The sequence below is a fragment of the Mustela erminea genome, chromosome 5, assembly GCF_009829155.1.
Source record: "Mustela erminea isolate mMusErm1 chromosome 5, mMusErm1.Pri, whole genome shotgun sequence".
Taxonomy (NCBI): domain Eukaryota; kingdom Metazoa; phylum Chordata; class Mammalia; order Carnivora; family Mustelidae; genus Mustela; species Mustela erminea.
This window is the reverse complement of record NC_045618.1, coordinates 131,067,132-131,090,871: the sequence shown is the minus strand read 5'-3', so window position 1 is coordinate 131,090,871 and position 23,740 is coordinate 131,067,132. Positions and strand designations below refer to the sequence as shown.

At 39.8% G+C, this 23,740-nt stretch overlaps 1 protein-coding gene across 5 annotated transcripts in view; it reads left to right on the top strand.

The window, feature by feature from the left end:
- The window catches only part of GPATCH2L (G-patch domain containing 2 like), a 54,433-nt gene that overhangs the window by 13,534 nt on the left and 17,159 nt on the right, over nucleotides 1-23,740 (top strand). For 3 of the 5 annotated variants that reach the window (XM_032344867.1, XM_032344865.1, XM_032344866.1), the window contains exons 3-8: nucleotides 4,317-4,381; nucleotides 9,646-9,822; nucleotides 11,416-11,495; nucleotides 14,639-14,697; nucleotides 16,936-16,990; nucleotides 19,278-19,363. In XM_032344867.1, coding sequence (XP_032200758.1) covers nucleotides 4,317-4,381; nucleotides 9,646-9,822; nucleotides 11,416-11,495; nucleotides 14,639-14,697; nucleotides 16,936-16,990; nucleotides 19,278-19,363 — 522 coding nt within the window. Of the gene's footprint in view, nucleotides 1-4,316; nucleotides 4,382-9,645; nucleotides 9,823-11,415; nucleotides 11,496-14,638; nucleotides 14,698-16,839; nucleotides 16,880-16,935; nucleotides 16,991-19,277; nucleotides 19,364-23,740 lie in introns of all 5 variants that reach the window. The other 2 variants (XM_032344870.1, XM_032344869.1) reach the window with 1 other exon arrangement.

Below are 23,740 nucleotides of genomic sequence, written 5' to 3'. Positions count from 1 at the left end.
GAAATTTTCGTTATAAAATGTTGGCAGAGGAAAGCCTCTGGAACCGCAGGTTAGGGTGATTTTCTTTACACGTCCGTTATTTCATTTTGGATGTGGTTCGGTTGCTTTTCTGACAATATTATAATAATTAGGTAACACAATTGGTGGTCTAAAACCCAGGCTTTAATTTTATTTGTTTCTTATTTAGAATGGTGGTTATGCTGCTGAGTTAAGTGTGGGAACATTTTTTAGTGAAGACCACTATACAGAAGTGTAATATATTATTACTACTTTTACTCACGTAAGAGTGCTTTTGAGGTGTTTTCTGGCTTCTGAAATGGGTTGGTTGCCTCATTATCATTAAGATTAAACTGTAGGCTTGCCCAACCCCTTATTTGCAGAGTATTATTCACTGTAAAGCATTCTTCTTTTTCTGTTTTCACAGCCTTCTCTGTAGTCCGGACTAGGTTTTATTTATTTAATTTTTAATTAAAAAAATTTTTTAAAAAAGATTTTATGTATTTATTTGACAGAGATACAGTGAGAGAGGGAACACAAGCAGGAGCAGCAGAAGAGGGAGAAGCAGGCTCTCCGCCAAGTAGGGAGCCAGATGCGGGTCTCGATCCCAGGACCCTGGGATCATGACCTGAGCCGAAGGCTGATGCTCAATGGCTGAGCCACCAGTCACCCCTGGACTAGGTTTTTAATAAAATGTACACCTGTATGTTTTTACTGACTTGTTTCTTTGTTTTAGTACTGGGCAGAGCAGTTTCTGGTGTATGGTAAATAATAAATGCTTACCGAGTGAGTGATTGAAGGGTTAGGAGAAATGGAGATGGGGCTTCTTCCTCCTTTTTCTGTGAGAAACTTCTTATTGCCCCAATTTAGGATTGAGTTTTTTGAATGATGTGTAAATTATTTGCAGGGTTAATACATTTTTAGAAATTTTAGAGATATTCTAGGAAGATTTTTTTTTTTATATGCAAACTTTTATATTTAGAATCATGTGAGAACAGGGAGTACAGAACAGCTCCCAAGGCAAAGGCAGGAGGCATTGATGCCTCTATGAGTTGCTGCCATTTTAGGAAAAGACAAGATTTCACACCTGCTATCTTTGTGGGGTTTATCTAGTTACTTTTTCTGAAGATTAATAAAGGCTGAGTTTCTGTCTTCTCACTAAGCCTCAGAGTACCACCAGTAGAGTGGACCCTAAAGGTAGGATCATACTTTTTTCTTATAAAATGAGGAGCAGAGCTTTTTTTTTTTCTTGCCTAGTAAAAATGCTCATAGCAAAAAAGTTACAAATTTGAAGGTTTTGGAATAGGAAAATGTAGGATCCTGACATCTTTTATTTTTTGACCTTGTGAACTACAAAGGTGCAAAAAGAAACTTGTGTTTATTGAAAGAAGGGAGCTTAGTTTTAATAAAATATTAAACATTATGCTTAATTAGCTAACTTAACATTTTATAGTTGACCAGATTGTCATTAAAGTCCCATGAATCTTATTTTTTTCCAAAGAAATCATATCTCTGAGCCAGAAGTGAATAAAGTCTGCAGGACTGGACAGCGTTGGCCTGTAACTTGGAAGGGCAAATACTTGCTTCTGCTTTTTGGCTAACACTACATTTTTGCTTGCTGTATCGTAATGTTTATGTGCAGACATACCACAAAGTTTCGACGTTTGTTTTCATTAAATTACGCTAAGAGTTCCTTACATATAATTAAATTTCCACAATGCAAGTCCTTCTGAGAGAATAAATAGAATTGGCAGATGCTATTTGTGAAGTAGTCATTTCCCGATACCAGTAGACTGGTGATTCTTTTGTGTAATAAGCATTCTTCATGACAAATTATTTTCTTTATGAAGAAAATACCCGTCTCCCTTGATCATAGTCTTAAAATTCTGGTGATATTTCTGTGACATCATTGCCTTTCCTCTAATTAACTATAAGTGGGAAAGCTTAGACAAGGTTAGTCCAGGCTTTTTCAAAAACAGTGAGTCTTCTTAAATGCTGTTGACAAAAATAGGAAATGTGCAGTCGACAGAAAGGCTTTAGGTTACTAGCACCTTTCTCGATCAAGCAGATTTCTTTGAGCTTGTCCCTTTGTTTAGGGTAACAAGAGAGTGGAATCCATGCAAAAAAGGATCAAGGAAATCTTATCTTGTAGGACATATAGGTGGCTAGAAATGAATGGGGAAAAGAATTGATAGATTTTGTGATCAAGAAAAATGGTTTTAATTTTTTAATTCTAAATACTCAAGAGTAGAATTTGTAATATGTGTAGAGCAGGGATCAGCAAACTTTCTCTGTAGAGAGCCAGATAGTAAATATTTTAGGGATTTGTGTGTGATATGTTCTGTGTTGGAGCTACTGAACTTTGTAGTTGTAGTGTGAAAACAGCCATCTATGATATGTAAATGAATAACTGTGGTTGTGTTCCAATAAAACTTTATTTATGGACACTGAAATTTGAATTTCATATCATTCCCACATGTCACAAAATGATTTTTAATTTTTTTTAATCCCCAATCATTTAAACTCTAAAAATCATTCTTAGCTCACAGCTTATGCAAAAATAGGTGGCAAGCTGTTTGCTGGTCCCTAAATCTTGGTTAGTGATACTGCTGACTAGTAAAGTATATGACATGATGGTGGGCTAGAGTATCTGTTCCATGGCCTAACGTGCTTTTTAAACCCTACTCTCAAGAGGAGTTAAAAAATGTCAAATTTGCTTTATCTTTGAGGCCAGATGAGGATAAAAAAGTAGTAATATGAGAGAATGTGAGTAGGACTCAAGGGAATTGGACCACTGATACTCTTAGGAATTTGCTAGAAGCACAAAAATAACACCATTACGTTCAGCAGGCACAGTTCCTTGAACTCAGAAGTAGGAAGAGTACAGAACTCAGAGGGCATATCTTCTGGTTTTAACTACAGAGCTCTTTGAAGATTCTAAATCCATCAGAATCCAGTCATATAGTTTTGTGAGCCATTTCTTGGAATGACACCTGAGAAAGTTCCCACTTACAAGTACAGAAGAAAATAAAATGAAAGAGCCTTTAAAGAAATTGAGTATGTTTTATTGGCTCTTGCTACAGCAAATTTCTTGGATCTATTCAGAGATAAACAAGTGAGGAAAGCATTGCTACTTAATCAGGATTTTAAGGATTTAGTGTTGGCAAGATATTTGGAAATGTTGCAAAATACAGAATATTTTCAGATTTTTGATCCAGAAATGTAGACTGGGATTTTGCCAAGCCTGTTCCTTATGCCATATGATGAGAATGTTTCTTCCTTGCTTTGGTTTCTTCCATCTTGTAGAGTAGGTGAAAAAAATGGGCTAGCTTGGAAGGAAACACTCCCACTCAAGAAAATAGCTCGTAATGTAAAGAATAGAGTAATTTTTCTTGAACCAGATCGATCAGATTTAATGATGATTAGGCAAAAGAAATGCGGCATCAGAAGGGGCAAGAATCAGTTGTTAGTGATGGCTCAGGAAAGGAAACCAATTGTACAGAATTCTATAGGGTAAAAGTTTTATTTAAGTGGGTTCAAATGGAGTTTGTTTTTATATTTATATTTTTATTTTTAAAAAGATTTTATTTATTTATTTGACAGAGAGACACAGCAAGAGAGGGAACATAAGCAGAGGGAGTGGGAGAGGGAGAAGCAGGCTTCCCACAGAGCAGGGAGCCCAGTGCAGGGCTCCATCCTAGGACTCTGGGATCATGACCTGAGCCAAAGGCAACAGCTTAACGACTGAGCCACCCATGTGCCCCTGTATGTTTATTTTTAACCTTCTGTTTTGAAAATGAGTTTTGTTGTACCCATTAAACCCGAAAACATACCTTTGGTCATACTGACTTTCTTCTTGTTCATGGATTTTTGTTAGTTGCTGTGTAAATGCGGAAAAAATATGATAGATGTTAGATGTCTTAAAGTTGGATAGCTTCATTTGAAACTGATAGTTGACAGGATTTATAAACAAAATGGGTTGATAGCTTTGTATTGTTTATATATACCTAGCCAGGTTGAGATTACGTCTATGAACCATAATACATAACTTTCTAATGCTAACCTAACAAAATGACTTTAGATGTTTATAAAGTACTTTGAAATAATAAGCAAAAGTTACAGTGTTTTCCTTTTATTTGTTTTACAGGAAAATAAGCTCTCTTCTGTGGCTTAATTGTGAAATTTACATTTGTGATTGGCTAATGAACTGGAGTAAAATCACGGAAACTTGGGATGTTAGATTTGACAACCAGAATGGGCACTGCTTTCTTTTTCACAGGAGCTGATGTGTTCTATTATGTTTGACTCTTTTTTTCCAGTGAAACCAGCAGTGTGTGTAGCAGCAGTGACACAGGGCTCTTTACCAACGATGAAGGACGGCAAGGTAACCTGGATCCTAGCTTTGGGATGTTGGTTCAGTATTTCTGGGGAGATTGTAATGATTAGATGAATGACTCACTGAGAGTATGGTGGTTGTCTATGGCAGTGGTTCTCAAACTTTAGAGCATTTGAAGGCCACCTGTTAAAATTCCTGAGTTCCTAGAAATCAAATAGGTCTGGAGTTGGCCCCTAGAATCTGAATTTTTCTTAAGTACCTGCAGTGATTTTTATGCAGGTAGTTCAGACTTTGAGAATTCATTAATTAGAGGAATATAGTGTCAAGGATGGGACTCTGGGAAGTTGCTAATTTTATTAGAACCAAAAAATATCCTTCTGTGTTGTATTCTTTTATTGGATATTAAGACATTCTTATTTTTATAAAAGAATTTATTTTTATAACCTCATTTATAAATGAACATAGTGTTCTAGATGAATATTTTATAAAACACATCTTCTTTCTAATGTTAAAACTCCTGAAGTTTAGCATAGAACACTGTGAATAAGGCTGGTGTATGTTAATTACCAGTCCCTTATCTTTACAGCCTACACAGTAATTTGAAACTGTGTTTTATCCTCTGCATTTGCTTAGGACCACGCTAATTGTGTACCAGTGATAATTTCATGTAGCTCCTTTGGATTGTGTTTCTGTTAATCTAAATAAGGGATTCGTAGATGTCTAAAGTCCCTTTTAGCTCTGAGATCCAGTGATTTTTCTTTAAGTGATTGAAAACAGAAGCACAATGGCTACATGTCCGGGTTGTTCCAGATAGGCTCCCTAGTAACTGAAGGAATCCTGGGACTCTAACTCTCAGGATCCAAGTTCTGATTTTGGAGAGACATCATGAGGGCGGGTATCTCACTCGTGCCTCGAGAGTCATGGGTGTGGTTGGAGTTGCTGAGCTTCCTACTATAATCGAGGTTGTTGGGAGTACTTGTCTCTTTCTTTCTGGTTCTGAGGGAGCCATGTGTCATTAGAGGCTATGTGTGTGTACTCCCAGCTGGGGTGCGGCTCAGGTCTTGATTCTTTTGTTTCATACCAGGAAGTCTGGTTGTCTTTCCATGAGTGAATTAGTGCATACTATTCAGAATTACAAATGCTGCTTTTTATTTGCTCTTATACTGCTCAGTGAAGTATAATGTCTCTCTTTTTAAAAGATTTTATTTATTTATTTATTTGAAGGAGAGACAGAGATAGCGAGAGAGAGTAGGAGCCACGAGCGGGGAGGAAGGGAAGAAGCAGGCTCCCCCCTGAGCAGGGAGCTTGATGCAGAGCTCCATCCCAGACCCCGGGGATCAGGACCTGAGTGGAAGGTGGATATTTAACCAACCGAGACACCCAGGCACCACTCACAATTTGTCTCTTGAAGATTATGATATATAATTATCCAGAAATTTAAGAAAGTGTGGACCTTTTTATGACAGGTTATGTGTTGGGCCTTTGGAAAACCTTTCTACTGGTAAGGAATCCTTGGTTTCTGATGGAAGATTTTAGGATATTCTAGAGCCCCAGCTTTCCTCTCTGTTTCAACTTCACGGGTTCTGATGGTACTTAGATGCTTGGGAGTTCTCAGCACAAAGCTGTTTATTTCGTGCTTCCATGTCTTTGTTTACGCTGATGTCTTTGCCAGGAATCCCTTACCTTTTCTTGAATTGTTGCTCTCATCCACTGAGACACAGTTTTCCTTTTCTCCCTCCAGGGCATATTTATGGACTGCATCGGTGGGGCTTTCTGCTCTCATTTTCTTACAGGGTTTGGGCAATAGGAGCCATTGGCAGAGGAATGGAGGGAGGGAAGGAGGCGGATGATTGAGTGTATTAGGCAAGTTTTTATCTCGATAGTAGTGTTTAACAGCCCCAGAATTTTGGTGGTGTACCGCATTTATTTCTTGCTGTGGGGCTAAGGGTTGGCTGTGCTTCAGCTGGCCCAACTTGAGCTCAGCTGGTCTCCAGGATTTAAACTATATTTGTATCTACTCAGTGTATCTTATCCTGGGACCTTTCTGCTGGAGGCTGTGTGTGGCATGGACTTCTCATGCTGGAAAACGTGAATGCTAGGTGACCAAACCAGAGCATACATATATATTTAAAGCTTGTGCTTGGGTCACATCTTTTATTTATTTTTTTAATTTTTTTAAAGATTTTATTTATTTATTTGACACAGAGAGATCACAGGTAGGCAGAGAGTCAGGCAGAGTGAGAGGGGGAAGCAGGCTCCCTACTGTGCAACTGAGCAGAGAGCCCAATGTGGGGCTCAATCCCAGGACTCTGAGATCACGACCTGAGCCGAAGGCGGAGGCTTTAACCCACTGAGCCACCCAGGCGCCCCGGGTCACATCTTTTAATGTTCTACTACCTAAAGCTTGTTACTTGACAAACCAGTTATCAGTGGGATGAGGAAGTATGCTCTGCCTCAAGGGGAAGGCTCTGGAATTCCATGATAAAGGGCAAAAGGCACGGATGTATTATCATAGGGAGGTAGTGAAGAGTTGGCAAAAATAATGCAATCTACTGAGTTGGATTGTAGTTTTCCCTGGCTCCCTTTCTGTTGGGCAGTCTCCTACAACCTCAGTTTTCTCTCTGGTCTCTGATAACCATTCTTTCTCCTTGCTGCTGCAGGTTTAGGAAGGGTAAAGTTTCCCCACTGTGCTGGCTCCCAGGTGCTTCACTGTCTCTTATTGGTTCCTCTTAATACTGTATACACTTTCGTAAATAGTCACTTCATTAAAGTCTCGATTATCCCATTTATTTATTTATTTTAAAGATTGTATTTATTTATTTGACACAGAGAGATCACAGGTAGGCAGAGAGGCAGGCAGAGAGAGAGAGGAGGAAGCAGGCTCCCCACTGAGCAGAGAGCCCGATGTGGGGATCGATCCCAGGACCCTGGGAGCACGACCTGAGCCGAAGGCAGAGGCTTTAACCCACTGAGCCACCCAGGCACCCCTCGATTATCCCATTTAAATGTGTGTGCATTTCCTGAAGATTCTGATACTCAGTGCAGGTCTCCTCTTCTGGAACCCCTAGTCTTTGCCTGTACTTACTGCTTTGTTATCACTTACCATGATGTTATTATTTGTAGATGTGTATCTTTTCCACTGAAGTCTTCCAAGGTAGGAATTTTTTTTTTTTTTACTATTTGGAGCTACAGTGGGTAACATATTGCCTGGCATATAGTAAGCTCTTAATAATTAGTTACTGGAAAAGCCAGATAAGGGGAAAATTCTCCTTTTTCTCCCTCAAACAGAATTAGACATAGAACCTCAGATGATGAAACAGCTAAACCTATTTTGGAAAAAGCAGGAGGAGTAGGAAGTCTGGAGTCTGACCCATCAGCTTCTTCCTTATTCTCTGGCAGTAGTCTTTTGGGGGAGCTGCTGCGTCATGCATCCTGGTGAGCCCAGGGTTGGCGACTACTGGTCTAGATGACTTCACAAGGTTTTCTCCAGTTCAGTGAGTCCCTTTTTATATTGTCAAAAATCTTGAGTGAATGCTTAAGAACAACAACAAAAAAATGCCCTTATGGGATATCATTTGTCTTCAGGAAGTATGGTCTAACTAACTATACTGTTTTAATAAATGGCCTAAGGAATGCTTGTGAATAAGAAAGGAATTAATATATTGACGTGCAGAGAAACTAATCATTGTTAATTCCTTTTTTTTTTTTTTTTTTTTTTTTAAGATTCTATTTATTTGACAGAGAGAGAGAGACAGCGAGAGAGGGAACACAAGCAGGGGGAGTGGGAGAGAGAGAAGCAGGCTTCTCACTGAGCAGGGAACCCAGTGCAGGGCTGGATCCCTGGATCCTGGGATGATGACTTGAGCCAAAAGCAGTCACTTAACAATGGAGCCACCCAGGTGCCCCTCATTGTTAATTCTAAAGCCTATCTGTAATTCATCTTATGTACAAGGCTTGGTGAGATGCTTTCAAAGTAGTGATTCTCAAAATGTGGTACTGAAGTCAGCTTTGCATCACTAGGGAACTGGTTAGAAATTCAATTTTTGATCCTTTCTGGACCAGAATCAGAAACTTTGGGAGTAGGGCCCAGCAGCCTGTGTTCTGACAACCCTTTCTGCTTCCTTTGATGCAATTGAAGTTTGAGAACCACTGGTCTAGAGAAGTAGTTGTTGGTGGTGTGTTTTTATAAGGGAACACTTCGAGTAACTTTTTAATGGACGTTTTCCTTTTTCCTTTTAGAGATCTTCAAGGTGGGTTAAGAGTTACCATTATCCTGTTAGAGGCTCATGAATCTGATACTTCATGCCCTAACCATGGCCTGACCAGCTTTCCCTGGGATCTGGCATACATTAGAGAATGAATGCGCTGTGAATTATTTAGATGTTCTTGTAGTAATTCCTTCATCCTTGCTGTTTTGAAAGGAGTATGGAGTGGCAGACCTGAAGTTATCTGTCTTACTACTTTTTGTGGGTGGGAGCAAGTTCTGTTACAAACTGAGAAGCTGTCATCCTAGCCAGTAGAAAAAGGTTTGAACCAAGAGTCTGACTCTATGGTCTCACCTTGATTTTGTCATTGGTGAAGAGTCTGGCCTTGGGTGAATGGTATAACTTCATGACAAGCCTTAAGGGATTATATTGCTTCTTCCTGTGGTTAGTTTTTTCCTGGTTGCTTGGGTTGCTAGTGTCAAGATGATTTTTCTGTCCCATTAATGTAGGAATTGAGGTATGGGTATGCATTTTTTATTCACCCGTTATAACAAATGCAAATAAAACATCCTGAGGAATAGCTAGTTTTGAATTGAAAGACATTTTTGGGCTTTGAACCCCCAGGCCCATTTATACCACAGAATGCTACATAAGAGGCAACTTATTTTTGTGTTAAAGGCTTTGGAGTTAGACTTCGGGTTCAGATCTTGCCTTCATCATTCACTAACTTGGTCTTGCCTTCTCTGGGCTTTAGTTGCCTCATTTATAAGTTGGAATTAGTGTAGGGTTTAGAAGAGATAACATACTTAGAGATTTTTAGCATGGACCCTCATAGGTGGTAAGGGTTTAGTAAATGGTAGCTTTATTAGTTTTTTACTCTAAAAAGAAGTCCAGTATAACACAGTATGACATTTTTGTGAAACTAGTTTGATACTCTAGTTTTCATCATAATATAGATCAAGAAGAAAGATCAAAACAAATTTTTTTGTACTTTGACTTTATTTAAAAAGTATAATCAAATCCATTGCTCTGAGAAATCATTTTCTCATTTAGTTTTCCATAGAGCATATTAAAATTCCAGCTTATGATATGATTTCTTTATTTTAGGAGATGATGAGCAGAGCGATTGGTTCTATGAGGGAGAATGTGTCCCAGGATTCACTGTCCCTAATCTTCTGCCAAAGTGGGCTCCTGATCATTGCCCTGAAGTAGAAAGAATGGATTCTGGACTGGATAAACTTTCCGATTCCACATTCCTTTTACCTTCTCGACCAGCTCAAAGAGGTAAGTTCTGAGGAGACCAAAATATACTTCGCAACTTTTATGGTTCTCTTTGGGGAGAATCATCCCATGGCCAGTATACTCATCCCTCTAAGTATGCATTAACTCTCTGAAATTTGGAGCTAGTCCAGGGATTTTCCTAGAAGATTCAAGGGTGAGTCTCAAAGCTTGAGGTTCTCCATTCAAACCTAAATCAACCCATGGAGACTCTTGGGATATCTATTAGCAGGGCATTCCTTCAGCTTGCTATTGCCATTTGTGCCAGATTTAGGAAGCCTAGCAGCGTGTCACTGCTGCTTACCTGCTGTGAAACCGATGGGCTATGGAGTGCTCAGTGGGAGCCTGAAGTATTGGATCTTGGAAGAGAACAGATTTCAGTAAGAACATTCACATACAAGGTATAATGACATTTTTTTGATTGGATGATTTTAAAATATTTCCTTAAATAATTTGATTTTATTCTATTATTGTGGACTTAAACACAAATACATCCTTTCCTTTTGCTTTTCCTTTAGTTATGATGTAGCAAGGTAGAGTGGAAAGAGCCTAGGACAGGAGGAAGGAACGGGGTGCTAATTTAACCCGCAGGTACTGTCTTCTAGCTCTGTGACTCTGACAGTCACTTCATTGCCTTGGGAGATGGGAGTTGGCACTTAAAATAATTGTGGCTTTGAGAAGACTGTTTCAGAGCTTTTTAGCTCTATAAACTGATGATTCTGGGGTGCCCAGTAATCAGTAATCAGTCAGTGATCAAGTATTTGTTGGGCATCTTTTGGTGATCAGAATTATGCTCAGAGCTATAAACTCCTATAGCGTTTTCTAAGGATGAATTTACGTGATTGAAAGTCCTTCTGAAAACATTTGGCTCTTGGTAGAGATTATTGCCTGGCTGAGGCGCATGTTGCTGCCTTAATAACTTGCGTCAAACATTTCAGTGACCATTTCTGAAAATTCTTTATGGACCACTTAAAATGCACACAAATGAGAACAGGAAGGACACCTTAAAATGGCCCATTATTCTATACCCAGAGACAGTGTCATCAATAAGACTTGGGTGTGGATTTTTCTAGTTGTGTTTTTTATGTATAGAACACATACAGCAATTAGAAAAATGGCTAAACATATTTATGTATATTATGTATATTTTTTGTATATAAATGTATAAATGGCTATACACTTATACAGGCTATTTTTACTATTATTTTATGACTTCAGTGTTTTTGAGATAATAACTAGGATTTAATTTATTATTAGAAATTATTAATAACAACTTTTATTTGTGTACTGTTTTCAATTTATAAAATACCTTCCCTGTGTTATTTAATTGAGTCTTCCCATCAGCCCTGTATGCTAGGACTGAGTGAGTGATTATCCCTCCTTTCTAGGTGAGGATCCCTAGGTCAGAGTTAAAGACACACCTAAGATCATACTGCAAAGACATAAGAATTATAAATCCTTGGCATATAGACTAATGATACTAGTTTAAGGGTCATTCTAGTAAGGTCCTGGGGATGAAGGCCTTTGGTGATCTAGAAGCATATCATTGGTAATGAATCTTCTGCATTCTGTTTCTGAGGGCTTTCTTCTTTTTTTTAGGGTACCATGCCCGCTTGAATCGTCTGCCTGGAGCTGCAGCTCGATGCCTCAGAAAGGGCCGAAGAAGGCTTGTTGGGAAGGTGACCGCTCTCTATGTCTACTGGGCTCACTGGGAGACTGGGAGGACAGTATTTCCTATGGGATTTGTGTACTGTTTTCAATAATCCTAGGTGCTGCAGAACTCCCTGGAGTAAATTAAGCCAATTGAGATGTTCTTCAAGTTCACAAGAGTGAACCTTAACATAGGATATAAATGGATACACACATAAAAGATGAAGCTTAACTCATATAGAAGTTTTGACAAAGCAAATACTATTATGACAGTTTGTCTGTAATCTGTAGGCCTGCTCTAGTTTCTTCTATTCTTTTGATTAATCTTATATTATTATTGTAGAAGTTAAAATACTCTTGGCTTCTTTATAACTCCTCCTGAATTCATAAATGCTTCTTCTGTCCTAACTTTGGTCTTTTATTCCAGAATTCATTAAAAAAACAAACAAACAAACAAACAAAAAACCCCAAAACTGAAAGAAAACCTGTTACCAGATTTCAAAAGCTTCTCCTTGGCCACATGGGAGGAATATCTACCATTTATTCAGTTCCCCCTTTGCTGGGGACTGTACTGGGCACTCAATTCATTTAATCCTCTTAACAACCATATAGGTGATGTTCCGAACCACTTAGCAGATGAGGAAAACTTGGGTTCAGAGAAACTAGGTAATGTCTGATATTCCCCAGAAAGATGTGGCAGAAGAGAGAATTGAACCCAGCTGTGTTTCTCTTTTATCTTTTCTAGTTTAAAACTTAGAAAGTTATTATTTTTTTAAGAAGTATTTATTAATTAGAGAGAGAGCACCTAGGTAGGGGGAGGGGTAAAGGGAAGGGGATAAGCAGACTCCCACTGAACAGGGAACCGTCCTGTCCAAGCATTATGGGATCACGACCTGAGCCAAAGGCAGACACTTAATTGTCTGACTCACCCAGGTACCCATAAAAACGATTTTAATTAATTTTTTACTGTAGCTTTGAGATTCAAGGTAGGTGAAGACTGGAGCTCATACCTAGAGAGGATGGTCGTGAGCAAAGGGCAAGAGAGTGAGAGGCATTTCAGAACATTAATGCATAAACATTCATTGCATAAACATTTAGAATGCCTACTATGTGCAGGCTCTGTGCCAGGCCAGGTACATAGTGATCACAGCCACAGCCTGGCTACCCTCAGGTGTTTTATAGTTGAATTAGGGAACCGTTTTCTGAAATTTTTGCTATGTAAAAAGCTATTTATTTCCAGGTGAACTCAGATTTTTGTTTTTTTAAAGATTTTATTTATTTATTTGACAGAGATCACAAGTAGGCAGAGAGGCAGGCAGAGAGAGAGAGTGGAGGAGGCAGGCTCTCCGCTGAGCAGAAAGCCTGATGCGGGGCTTGATCCCAGGACCCTAGAATCATGACCTGAGCTGAAAGCAGAGACTTTAACCCACTGAGCCACCCAGGCGCCCCAAACTCAGATATTTTTAATCTTTAAATTCAATTTCAAATCTCTTAATTGGAAGACATTTGATTATTGAAAGAATGATACCTTCTTCTTTTGGCTCATTGATTTCACAGACATTAAAATGCTGCTTTCACTGTTCTGAGAGCTTATTCTTAGTTAACAGGACAGCTAATAGGTAGAGGCAGGCTGGAGGTTGGGAGTAGGGAACAGAGAGATGGTTTTATTTTTTCCTTTATCAGTTGGGCTTGAAAGATAATGTTCTACCTATCTACCTTACTTTGTTTCAGCTCTTATAAAATAAGAGCCTTCCACTTCCATGGAAGTAAATCAGTTTGTCTTGAAGGCTCCCCTTAGCTTGCCTGGAAGGAAATTCTAGGGCCTATTGGATATGCCTCTAAGAATTTCAAATGAATGGGATAATATTTACTTGTTTAATTCATCTTCATCACCTTAAAGGGATATTTGTCATTTCTAGCAGAGGTCAATGTTCTGCCCCCCTTCTCTCCCCTCCCCCACCTCTCTTCTCTTTCTCTAAATTGTAATCATAAATAATGAGTTTCATTCACAGCTCCCTGCCAGCGAGCTGCTAATTACGCAAAGTACTGCTTGTAATTTACACAGTAATAAACTGTAAATTTAAACATTACGGCACTTTAAGTTAATAATTTTTCTGCAGTAACAAATAGCTCATTTTTCACCCATCCTTTCCCTTGGCCCCACTACTATGGCTGTGTCTGTGACCAGGAGGCATGTGCATAAGGGATGAAGAATGTGAAGAATACAGTCTGGGAAACCTTTTCGTTTAGCTCCATTCCCGCCCAGAATCTGACTTCAAATTAATTTTCCTATGGTCAGTACTGCGAAAATGTATACCCTAATATTCTAGGCTAATCCACACACATAAATGAATACTGATCATATTTGCCCAGTAACAAATGTGTTTGAGTAACAGACTTCACGTACTCGACATTCATGCCCGTGACTTACACGCTCTCATCTTAGCCCTTAACTCGTGTGTGCATGCCTCCTACTCGTGTGCTATCGGTGTGCTTCCCCAGGTCCTGTCATTGTAAATATATTCAAGTGAAGTGAAGGGTGGTGAGTGCCTTGTGCCATTTTTCAGTTTTTTGGAGATGATTAGTTTCTGGTGGTATTATGGATAAGATTTCATATTACAGTCTTAAGAACCCTAAATTTAAGAACCAGTTTGTACAAATTTCTGTTTTACTTTAAGAGATGATGCTTAACAGACAAGACAGGGTAACAGTTTTTGTAAGTTAGCAAAATTCCTTTAATACTTGTACATTTAGTCGGCAGATTTTAGGTGTTCCCAGTGAGGATGGGGTGAATTTCCCATTATGAAGGGGCTGTGTCTGCACTGGGGAACTTGGTGTGCAGCCCATTAAAAATCAGCTGCTGTTGGATTTTTTAAAAATTGTTTCTATTTCTGTATACTTTAATAACTTACTATTGAAATGCTATCTATAGTTAACAAGGTTTATAGTGACTTTTTGGGAACACTAGAGAAAAATAAGTCTAGAAAGCATAACACTTTTAAGATAAATTTCCATAAAAAGAAATAAACTTGCTATTGGATTTTAAGATTGACACTTGACATGTGCCTTTGAGGTTGCTGGCACAGTTATGGGAAAGTGTGAACTTGATGACAGATCATACTTTATTTGTTTCTGTGGTTAGATGACACTCTTGTCTTCCTTGCCTTTGCAGGAGACCAGCATAAGTACTGAGAGAATAGGCCACATCATTAGTGACCCTCGGCAGAAGGAGTAAGTGCTTCTATAATTTACTCATTATCCTAGCCCATTCGTTGGAGTAGGAGGCAGAGGGAAGTTTTTTGAAAGGAATCTAGAAATCTGACTTTAGAGCTGAATGAGAGGATCTTCAAGATGTGTACTTTACAACAGTTAACATGGCTAATGCCCTAAACTCAAGACAGTGATTTTTTTTTTCCTTTCTAGACTAGTTTTTATTTCTTTGCTGTTTGTGTATATAGATGCTGCATTATAAAAGTAGCCTCCAGTTGTGCTGTTCCTATTTATTTATTTATATTGATTGATTGATGTATAACATTAAGTAAGTTTCAGGTGTACAACATCGTAATTCAGTATTTGTATCCGCTACAAAGTGATCATCACCGTAAATCTAGGTAGCATACATCAGCTTGAAATGGAGCCCTTTCACCCGCCTGTCATCCCCTTTTCCTCGGGGAACAACCAATCCATTCTCTGTATCTATGAGTTTTGTTTTGTTTTATTCTTTCATTTATTTGTTGTTACTGTTTTTGTTTAGATTCCTCATATAAATGATGTCATACGGTAGTTGTCTTCTCTCTCTGAGTTACTCATTTAAACTAATCCCTCATGGTTCATTCATGTCACAAATGGCAAGATCCCTTCTGTTTTATGATGGAGTAGTATCTGTTGTGTGTATGTGTATGATGTATACACCACATGTTCTTTATCCATTGATGGAATCTTAGGTTGTTTCCACATCTTGGCTATTTTGAGTAATGCTTCAGTGAACGTAGAGGTGTATGTATCTTTTCAAGTTGGTGTTTTCATATTCCTTGGATAAATATCCAGACGTGGTATAGCTGGATCATATGATAGATCTGTTTTTAGTTTTTCAAGGAATTCCCATACTGTTTTCCAGAGTGGCTGCACCAGTTTGCATTCCCACCAACAGTGTACTAAGATTCCCTTTTCTTCATGTCTTCACCAACACTTGTTATATCTTGTTTTGTTAATAGCTATTCTGACAGGTGTGAGGTGATATTTCATTGTGGTTTTGATTTTCATTTCTCTGATAATTAGTGGTATTGGGCATCTTTTCATGTGCCTGTGGGCTTGTATGCTTTGGGGAAATGTCTTCCATGCCCTCTGCCCATTTTTTAATTGGATTGTTTGGGTTTTTGTTGTTGTTGAGTTACATGAGTTCTTTATATATATATATGTATTTTTTAAATTTTTATTTATTTTTAAAATTTCTTTTCAGTGTTCCAGAATTTATTGTTTATGCACCACACCCAGTGCTCCATGCAATACGTGCCCTCCACAATACCTACCACCAGGCTCACCCAACCTCCCACCCAGTTCTTTTTTTTTTTTTTTTAAGGATTTTATTTATTTATTTGACAGAGAGAGATAACAAGTAGACAAGAGAGGCAGGCAGAGAGAAGGAGGGAAGCAGGCTGCCTGCTGAGCAGAGAGCCCGATGTGGGACTCGATCCCAAGACCCTGAGATAATGACCTGAGCCGAAGGCAACGGCTTAACCCACTGAGCCACCCAGGCGCCCCGATGTCCCATTTATTTTATTTTTGTTTCCCTTGCCTTTGCAGTCAGATCCCACCTCCCACCCCCCAAGTCAAAAGAGACCCATGGGTGATAAGAAACTTATCACTTGTGTTCTTCTAGGAATTATTCCCCCCACCTTTCTTGTGACAGCCTTGTCCCCTAACATGATTGGCTGTTTGATGTCCCCTATACGCTTCATGGTTGGTATCTACTTGTGATCTTATACTCATTAGCCTGGCCAAATTTGTCATTTACAAAATAGGCAAGATATGAGTTTGTTTTATGTTCTTGTTGAATTTGGGGGATCCTGTTGTCACCACACAGCTAAGAGTCTGTTGGTGTCACACTGTAATCTCGGGTTTGTTTTTAGAGAGTACAGTGGTTTGCATTTCATTACAAGGCTTTTTCTTTTGAAGTTATTATTATTTTTTTTTTTTACAAAAGAAGTTTGTATACATTTACCATTCCTTTCCTTTTAGCCTCTAGTTCCTCCTTTTCCCCAGTTCTTTCTTCATCTTCACTTGGTTACCCCAGCATCTTTTTTTCCGCTCTTCTGTAATTTCCAACTGCTTCTTTTATTGTTTTCTTTCCTGTTGTTCTCTCCCTCTCTTTAGTTTCTGGTTACCGTCAGCTGGGAAAAGAGAACGAAATCAGGTAAGATCGCTTTTCTTTGTCATCTTTATTTTATCATTTGATTTCCTTTTCTTTAGAAAGAATAAAGCATTGGCTTCTGATTTTCCTCACATTTCTGCTTGTGCACATGAGGTAAGGTCCCTGTTCCCTATGTTCTGATTTTTTTTTAAGAGGACTGTTTAAGATTATCTGATACTCACTGATAAGAACTGTAGCTAATTCCCCTTTTTAGTTTCAACTGTGTTTTTCTGTTTATTACTTGTAATGCATATTTCATAGGGATCGTTTTTATTTTGGTTTTGAACTTTGTAGTAAGAAATTAGAGTGAACCTCGTTTGTCTATGATTTAGTTCAGCACCAGCATCCTACTCTGAGAAGTATAGCGATGAGACCTGAACATAAGAAACAGAAGGAGGGAGGGCTGCTGGGAGTGAAGTGGGGTCAAGGCCTTGGGACCTTGCCCACTTAGTCTCTTAGTCTCTTCTCTGGCTATCCTTGGAGAGGGCCTTTGGCAAATGTAGGCCTTTATAAGGGGTCATAATTTAAAAATTACTGACTATGGCTAACAGTATGTTCCTTTTTTTTTTTTTTTTTTTTTTTTTTAAAAGAAAGAAAAGGAATAAAAAGAGTGCATCAAGTTTCTGGTCTTATTACCATTCTGGTCAGGACACTAACTTCCAGCCAAAAGGCAGGCTTTCTCTCTCTATAGAGCAGCCACGGGCTAGAGGATTACGGCCTGAGCAATCGACATGCAAGTGTTCCAATAAGACCACACTCCCTGAAAAGCCCCTGAAATGAGAGTAAAGGAAGGAGAGAAAGTACTCACCAATTTTGCACTGAAGCTCAGCGTCCAAATGTAAAGACTCAAAGCCCCACGTTCAGGCGCTGAATGATGAAATTTTAGAATATAATTGAGGGTCAGCGGGGTGCAGTCCCGAGCCGACAACCAAAAAAGAATTCTTAAGATGTCTTTGGTGCGAAATGGTGGTTTATTAAAGCACAGGGACAGGACCCATGGGCAGAAAGAGCTGCTGCAACTGTATGTTCCTTTAATATTTGAAGCTTTCGATTTTTCTGCGGGTGGAGGTTGCTTTATCTCAATTAGGTAGAAAACAGGTGAAGACCGATAGGTGAAAATATCAGGTTTCCTGTTGCTCACTGGTTTTTGTTTTGTGTTAGACTCTTTAGGGCTTATTAAATTGATGTACAGCTTAGACTTGGAACCTTCGTCTTGAAGTTACTATTTCAGAATGAACTAGAGCATAGAGTTAGAGTATACCTAACTGGTGTGTACTTAGGATTTTAGATGGTGTGTGGACATACGATTATTACTTTAAGTCATAATATGTATTAGAAAAAATATCATTCTATCAGTCTGTCATTCCATAGAAATAGTAAAGGTTGAGTAAAAATAATTGGTATGAAGAAAATATGGAGTAAATATAGTGCAGATGGTGGGCAGGTACAAAGTGATTAAGGTGGTATGTGAAAGACAGGAAGCCACGGTACTGATCGTGTTTGTGTCAGAGGATCGAAAGGCAGAAGAAGGCCTGCGGTGATTACCTAGTCCAGATCTGTTACTTACAAATAAGAGTTAAACAATTTGCCCAAAGTTAGACTTCTTTGTAAGTTCTTTTGAAATTACCATTCAGAGCTCTGGTCTTAAGATATATTTAGTTCTGAATTTTGGGGGAAGGATTATTCTGGGAGAAGTCCAAAGAAAGCTGGAAAACAGAAAGTGAGGTATTTTTGTGTATTGTATCCGAGTTTGATCCTCACAACCACCTTTTGAGATAAATAGAAGTTTTACAGAAGAGAAACTGGAATTATAAACTGAAAGCAGTATGTAATTTAGCCCCATAACAGTCCTATAAAATAGGTAAGATAAGCAGTGCATCCGTTATACAGATGAGGATAGTAAAGCTCAAAGAAAGTATGTTGCTTTTAATGTATGGCAACTCAGGGATAGACTGGAATCAGATGTTAGGGATTCTTAATCTAGTTCTGTTTCCATGAGCAACGACTGTTGGTATGTGTTAACCATTATTTACTGGAAGCACTGACCAGGATAAGGAAATAAAAAGGTAACTTCTTGCTAGTTTTCTTAGGAACAAGAGCTAATAGTCAATAGCATAAATTCCTGTTAGGTCAGATAGAAGGTACTATCTTCTGCCATTTAAGTAATTGTCATGTATTAGAAGTTTTTGTAAAGTTGTTACTTACCAAGGAATAGCCTTTTTTTGAGGTGTGTGGGATCAGTGTGCTCTGTTCCTAGCTGCGACTTCACTGAATGGTGGTCATTCGTATGATCAAATTGTCAAACGGGTCCAGGGGGCAAAATAATCAAACAGCAGGCCACTCCCTGGGATCAGATCTTTTCATAGGAGCTGTTCTAAAATAATCTCATTTTTTCCTGCAGTTTAATCCCTTGTCTCCCCTTTACTCCTTGGATGTTCTCACCGACGCTTCTCACCGAAGATGTTCACCAGCACACTGCTCTGCCAGGTAAGCATCTTCTGGTGATGGTTTTCTTCCAGACAAGACCCGTTCCTTTTTTACAACACTCTTCAAGTTATTAAGTATATTTGTGTATAATATCCAATTTGATCTTTACAACAACCTTTAAAGGCCAGTGGATATTTTACAGATACAGAGACTGAGGCAGAGTGTTGAAGTGTCTTTCCTGTGATCACATGGCTAATAGTGATTTAAGTCTTAACTGTGACCTATCTTCTGACTTGTACTAGAGCATGGATTCTTTTTTTATTTTGTTCTTTTTAACAACGTGGGGCTTGAATCCATAACCCTGAGATCAAGACCTGAGCTGAAATCAAGAGTCAGACGCTTAACCAGCTGAGCCACGCAGGCACCCCCAAGTCTTCTGACTTGTATTTCCTATTTGGCTAAAAGCCCCATCTTCCAAGAACATTATTAATGATCCTTCCCTTGACCTGCAGAACTCGGTGTAATTTGCCTTCCACCTGCGTGTCCAGCCTCCTTTTATATACTTCTCTCCCCTCGCTGGGGGAGAGGTCCAACCATGCCAGGAAGCTCAGCTCCGTTTTGTTCATCACCCTTGTTCCCTTTGTCTGGAGTCCCGTGCTAAGCCTCTTCTCACAGTTGGCCACTTCTCATCTCAGGGAGGACCTCTCAGACCATCCTGTCTAAAGGGGCCACATCCACCGCTTTCTGCTCATCAATTTCTTTTCGCTGAAGCTTTATCACAGTCTGTAATGAATTTGCCTGTTGGGTTCCCCTCACAACTTTTTTCTCCTGTCTCTCTCACTAGGATATAAGCTTCGTCATGTAGGGACTTTGTTTTTTCTTGTTCCTTGATAACATCCCCAGCACCTAACGTAGTGTCTGGCACTTACTAGACTTTCAGTATACATTTGTCAGAATGAATCCTTTGCCGACGTGGCAGAATGAATCCTGCGTTTTTCAACAGAAATTCTCTGGAGTTAGGTGACATGGGAAGTAAACACGGTTTTAATGGTAGCATCCCCTAGCAAGGTTATTGTGCACAAAAGAGGAGCTAATAGGCTGAACCCCAGAACTTTTATTATTTCTAGTGGCACAAAGGATTTCTTTCCAAAATTCTGATACGGGTTTTTTCTCCCCTTCTCTTAATTCATTCTTAAATGGATATGTTCGTAGGTTGGTGTGCGGGCACAAGAAATTATCCTTTCACAGATCCAATGAGAACTTCTACTATGGGCTGTAATAATAAATTCTGCCCCCAATCTACTGCTAACTGCTAGAGCTTCTACTGGAGAAGTAGTAATAAAGTAATAAATGACTTCTCTAAGGCCTTCTCTTTGCTGTTTGTTCATCATTCACTCACTCGGCACTTGCTGGCTCTGTACCGTGCACCAGGCTCTTTGTTTAGCTCCCGCCTTCAGGGGCTTCCGTTCTCTTGAGAAAGCCAGGCATGGACATCAGCAGTTACAGTGTGGAGGAACAGTGTGTAAAAACGCGTACCAGAATGATACAAAGCCCTGAAGACAGGCTTCTAAGTCGGAGGCTCAGGGAGGTTTTCTTACAGGTGGTGATCCTCAAGCTGTCTCGAAAGACCCAAGATTTCAGTGCATAGGAAAGCAGTCCTCCAGCTTTTTGTCTTAATCCCATGTGAAATAATGGCTCTTTGGGAAGATTATATGAATAGCACCATATCCTGTCAGATGCAGAAAGTGGATTCTTTGCCCTCCTCCCTTTACTTCTGTTACTTAGAGCTGTGTGGTGCTGTGCTGAGCTTGTATCAGGTTCCCTGTTGCGTCTAAAGCCTCCTGTTGGCTGGAGTGGGTGTCAGCTTTCTGTTTCTTTAAATTTTTTATTTTTTTAGATTTTATTTACTTATTTGACAGAGATATCACAAGTAGGCAGAGAGAGAGGAGAAAGGTTCCCGCTGAGCAGGGAGCCCGATGCAGGGCTCGATCCCAGGACCCTGAGATCATGACCTGAGGCCGTAGGCAGAGGCTTAACCCACTGAGCCACCCAGGTGCCCCTTTCTGTTTCTTTATGTATCCTTATTATCCACATCATTGTCTTCCTTCTGCTGGCAGTGCTTGTGGCCAGGCTTGGAAGAGTAAGGAAGTCTAGGCTGAGCTTCCAGTGTGGTCAGCTCTAGGGAAATACTGCTCATTGCTTTCGACCATTACTACAAACAAGGTGAGAGAATGTGGACAGCTTTGGCTCGTCTTTGTCCTTTTAGATATCATTCCCAGGGCAGTGGGTGCAAAGTGGGTTGCATTCTTTCAGGGTAGGAGAAGACATTTTTTAAATTTCCATTTATTGTCTGATCCTTAAAAAGTGGTTTTTTGTTTTAAATTGTACATAGAGACATCCGGTAGTATGTATTTTTGTTTTATATGTATATATTAAATACATAAAGGATGTGTGTGCAAATGTTTTACTCATGGGGGAGCACAGTCAGTAAAGTTTGGCAGCCACGGCTCTGTGGGAAATGGTCAGCGCAAGTGACCTCTAAGCAATTTTTAGAAAATGTGGGTGATGAAACCTTGAGCCCTCTGGGCATCCTCTCACTCCTTTGAAGTTGGGGAGTGGGGGTGGTGGTCCCTGCCCAGCAAGGGGTCAGTTGAGAAGGAGCCATTTAGCTCCGGTGTGGCCGAAGGATAAGATGGTTTCAGAGCTGGATGGTTGGAACTTTGCACCGAGTGGACACCATTTAACAAAGCCTGGTGTCTAACGAGGACTGTTAAAGAGCCATGGTGGCAGGGAAGAGGCAGGTGAATGACTGTATTAAAAACTGTTTCGAATGGAAATTTTATCTTTTTCTTGTTCCATTTTATTTGTAGTAGGAAAAGATTTCTTTCAAAGCGTCTGGGCAGCCTTGGGAATTTCACACCTATCATTAGAATGAAGTGTGTGTGTGTGTGTGTGGTGACTATGTTATCATTAGTGGTATAATTTTATTTTGCGAAGAGAAAAGTGTTTCCTGTTTTATCACAGCTTTCCCCGAGGAGGGCTGGTGTATTAATTTGCTGTATTGCCTCCTGGCTGTTCCCAGGCTGTTTTTCCTCTTCATCATGGAATTTTTAATGGCCCTGGTGCCTCTTGGGAAGCATGTGAGGAAGAGTTCCTCAGGGAGTGCTTCCCTTTTTTCACATGCCTATAATTACTCTCCTTTAAGAGCACAAAGAGTTTGATAATCATGCCTGAACTGTGAAGGTTTCCTCTTGTCGGGTTACTGAGCTGAAGCTGCTTCCTGCCTGGACATTGCCTGTTCCACTCACCCAAACACTCAGCTTCAGGAGACAGGACCCCTCAGCCACCCTCTCACTGCTGGAGCCATTCAGCGCTGGGGGCGTGGGAGGGAGGGGGTGGGGGGGTGCACATGACCTCAGGTACTCTCTTGTTTAGTATTTCATTGCTATAAACAAGGTAATGATGGGACCCTGATTTTAAGAGAGCACTAGATTGATGTATCATTTTAATACAGCCCAGATGGCAGGTGCAGTGGATGGGCAAGGGAGTCTTTGTGATCTTTCACTGCCTAATAGATTCGTGGGTTGTGAGGTTTCCAGCACTACCACTCTAGAAATACTTGAATTTGGTGTTTTTCAACTCCGACTGCGCTTTTGAATCACCTGAGAAGCTTTACTGAGAAGCTTTACAAACTAGAGCCATGCTCAGCCCCACTCGAAGATTCTGATTTAACTGATCTGGGATGAGGCATTGGCATTATTTTTCAGTTCCCAGGTGACTCTAATACACAGCCAAGGTTATGAACTGTTGCCCTAAATGCATATGATTTTGTGACCGGTGCTTTGTAATTTTCTTAATAGGAAATCCCATTTCGTAATCAGCTCTGTGATTCGGTGGTGTGTGTGTGTGTGTGTGATTCCTTATGGGAGGTGGAACGCTGGACTTCATTTTGGACGACTTCTGAAATGAAGCGGAGAACGTCAGGGTCTAGCACAGGGCCCGGCACACAGTGATTCACTGATGGGAGGGCTTGCTGGGTGGGGGTCTGGATAGTCGGCAGGGTACGTGGATGAGCTTCGTGAACCAGCTCTTTCGGTTGGTTGTTTTGGTTGCTGGTATTGGGATGTTGTATTAAAGTAGTAATACTTGTTATCGGTGTTAGGAGTTGCTGCTGCTCAAACAGCAGATGGTGTGATCGGTGTTCAGGTGGAGGCAGTGGTGTTGCTGTCAAGGACACAGTTCTAGAATGGTAATAAGGAGCTAGTGCTGGAGGCAGCTTTTCCCAAAATGAGAGATTTATTGATTGTGAAGGATAGCTTTTCTTACCGTGATTGCTGTAGAAAACCGTAACTAGAACTTATCAAATGCTACAGCTCTCTGTATGACGCGCTGTGGTTTTTGAGTGTCTTGTGGCATTTTTTAGTTTTCCCCAACTTT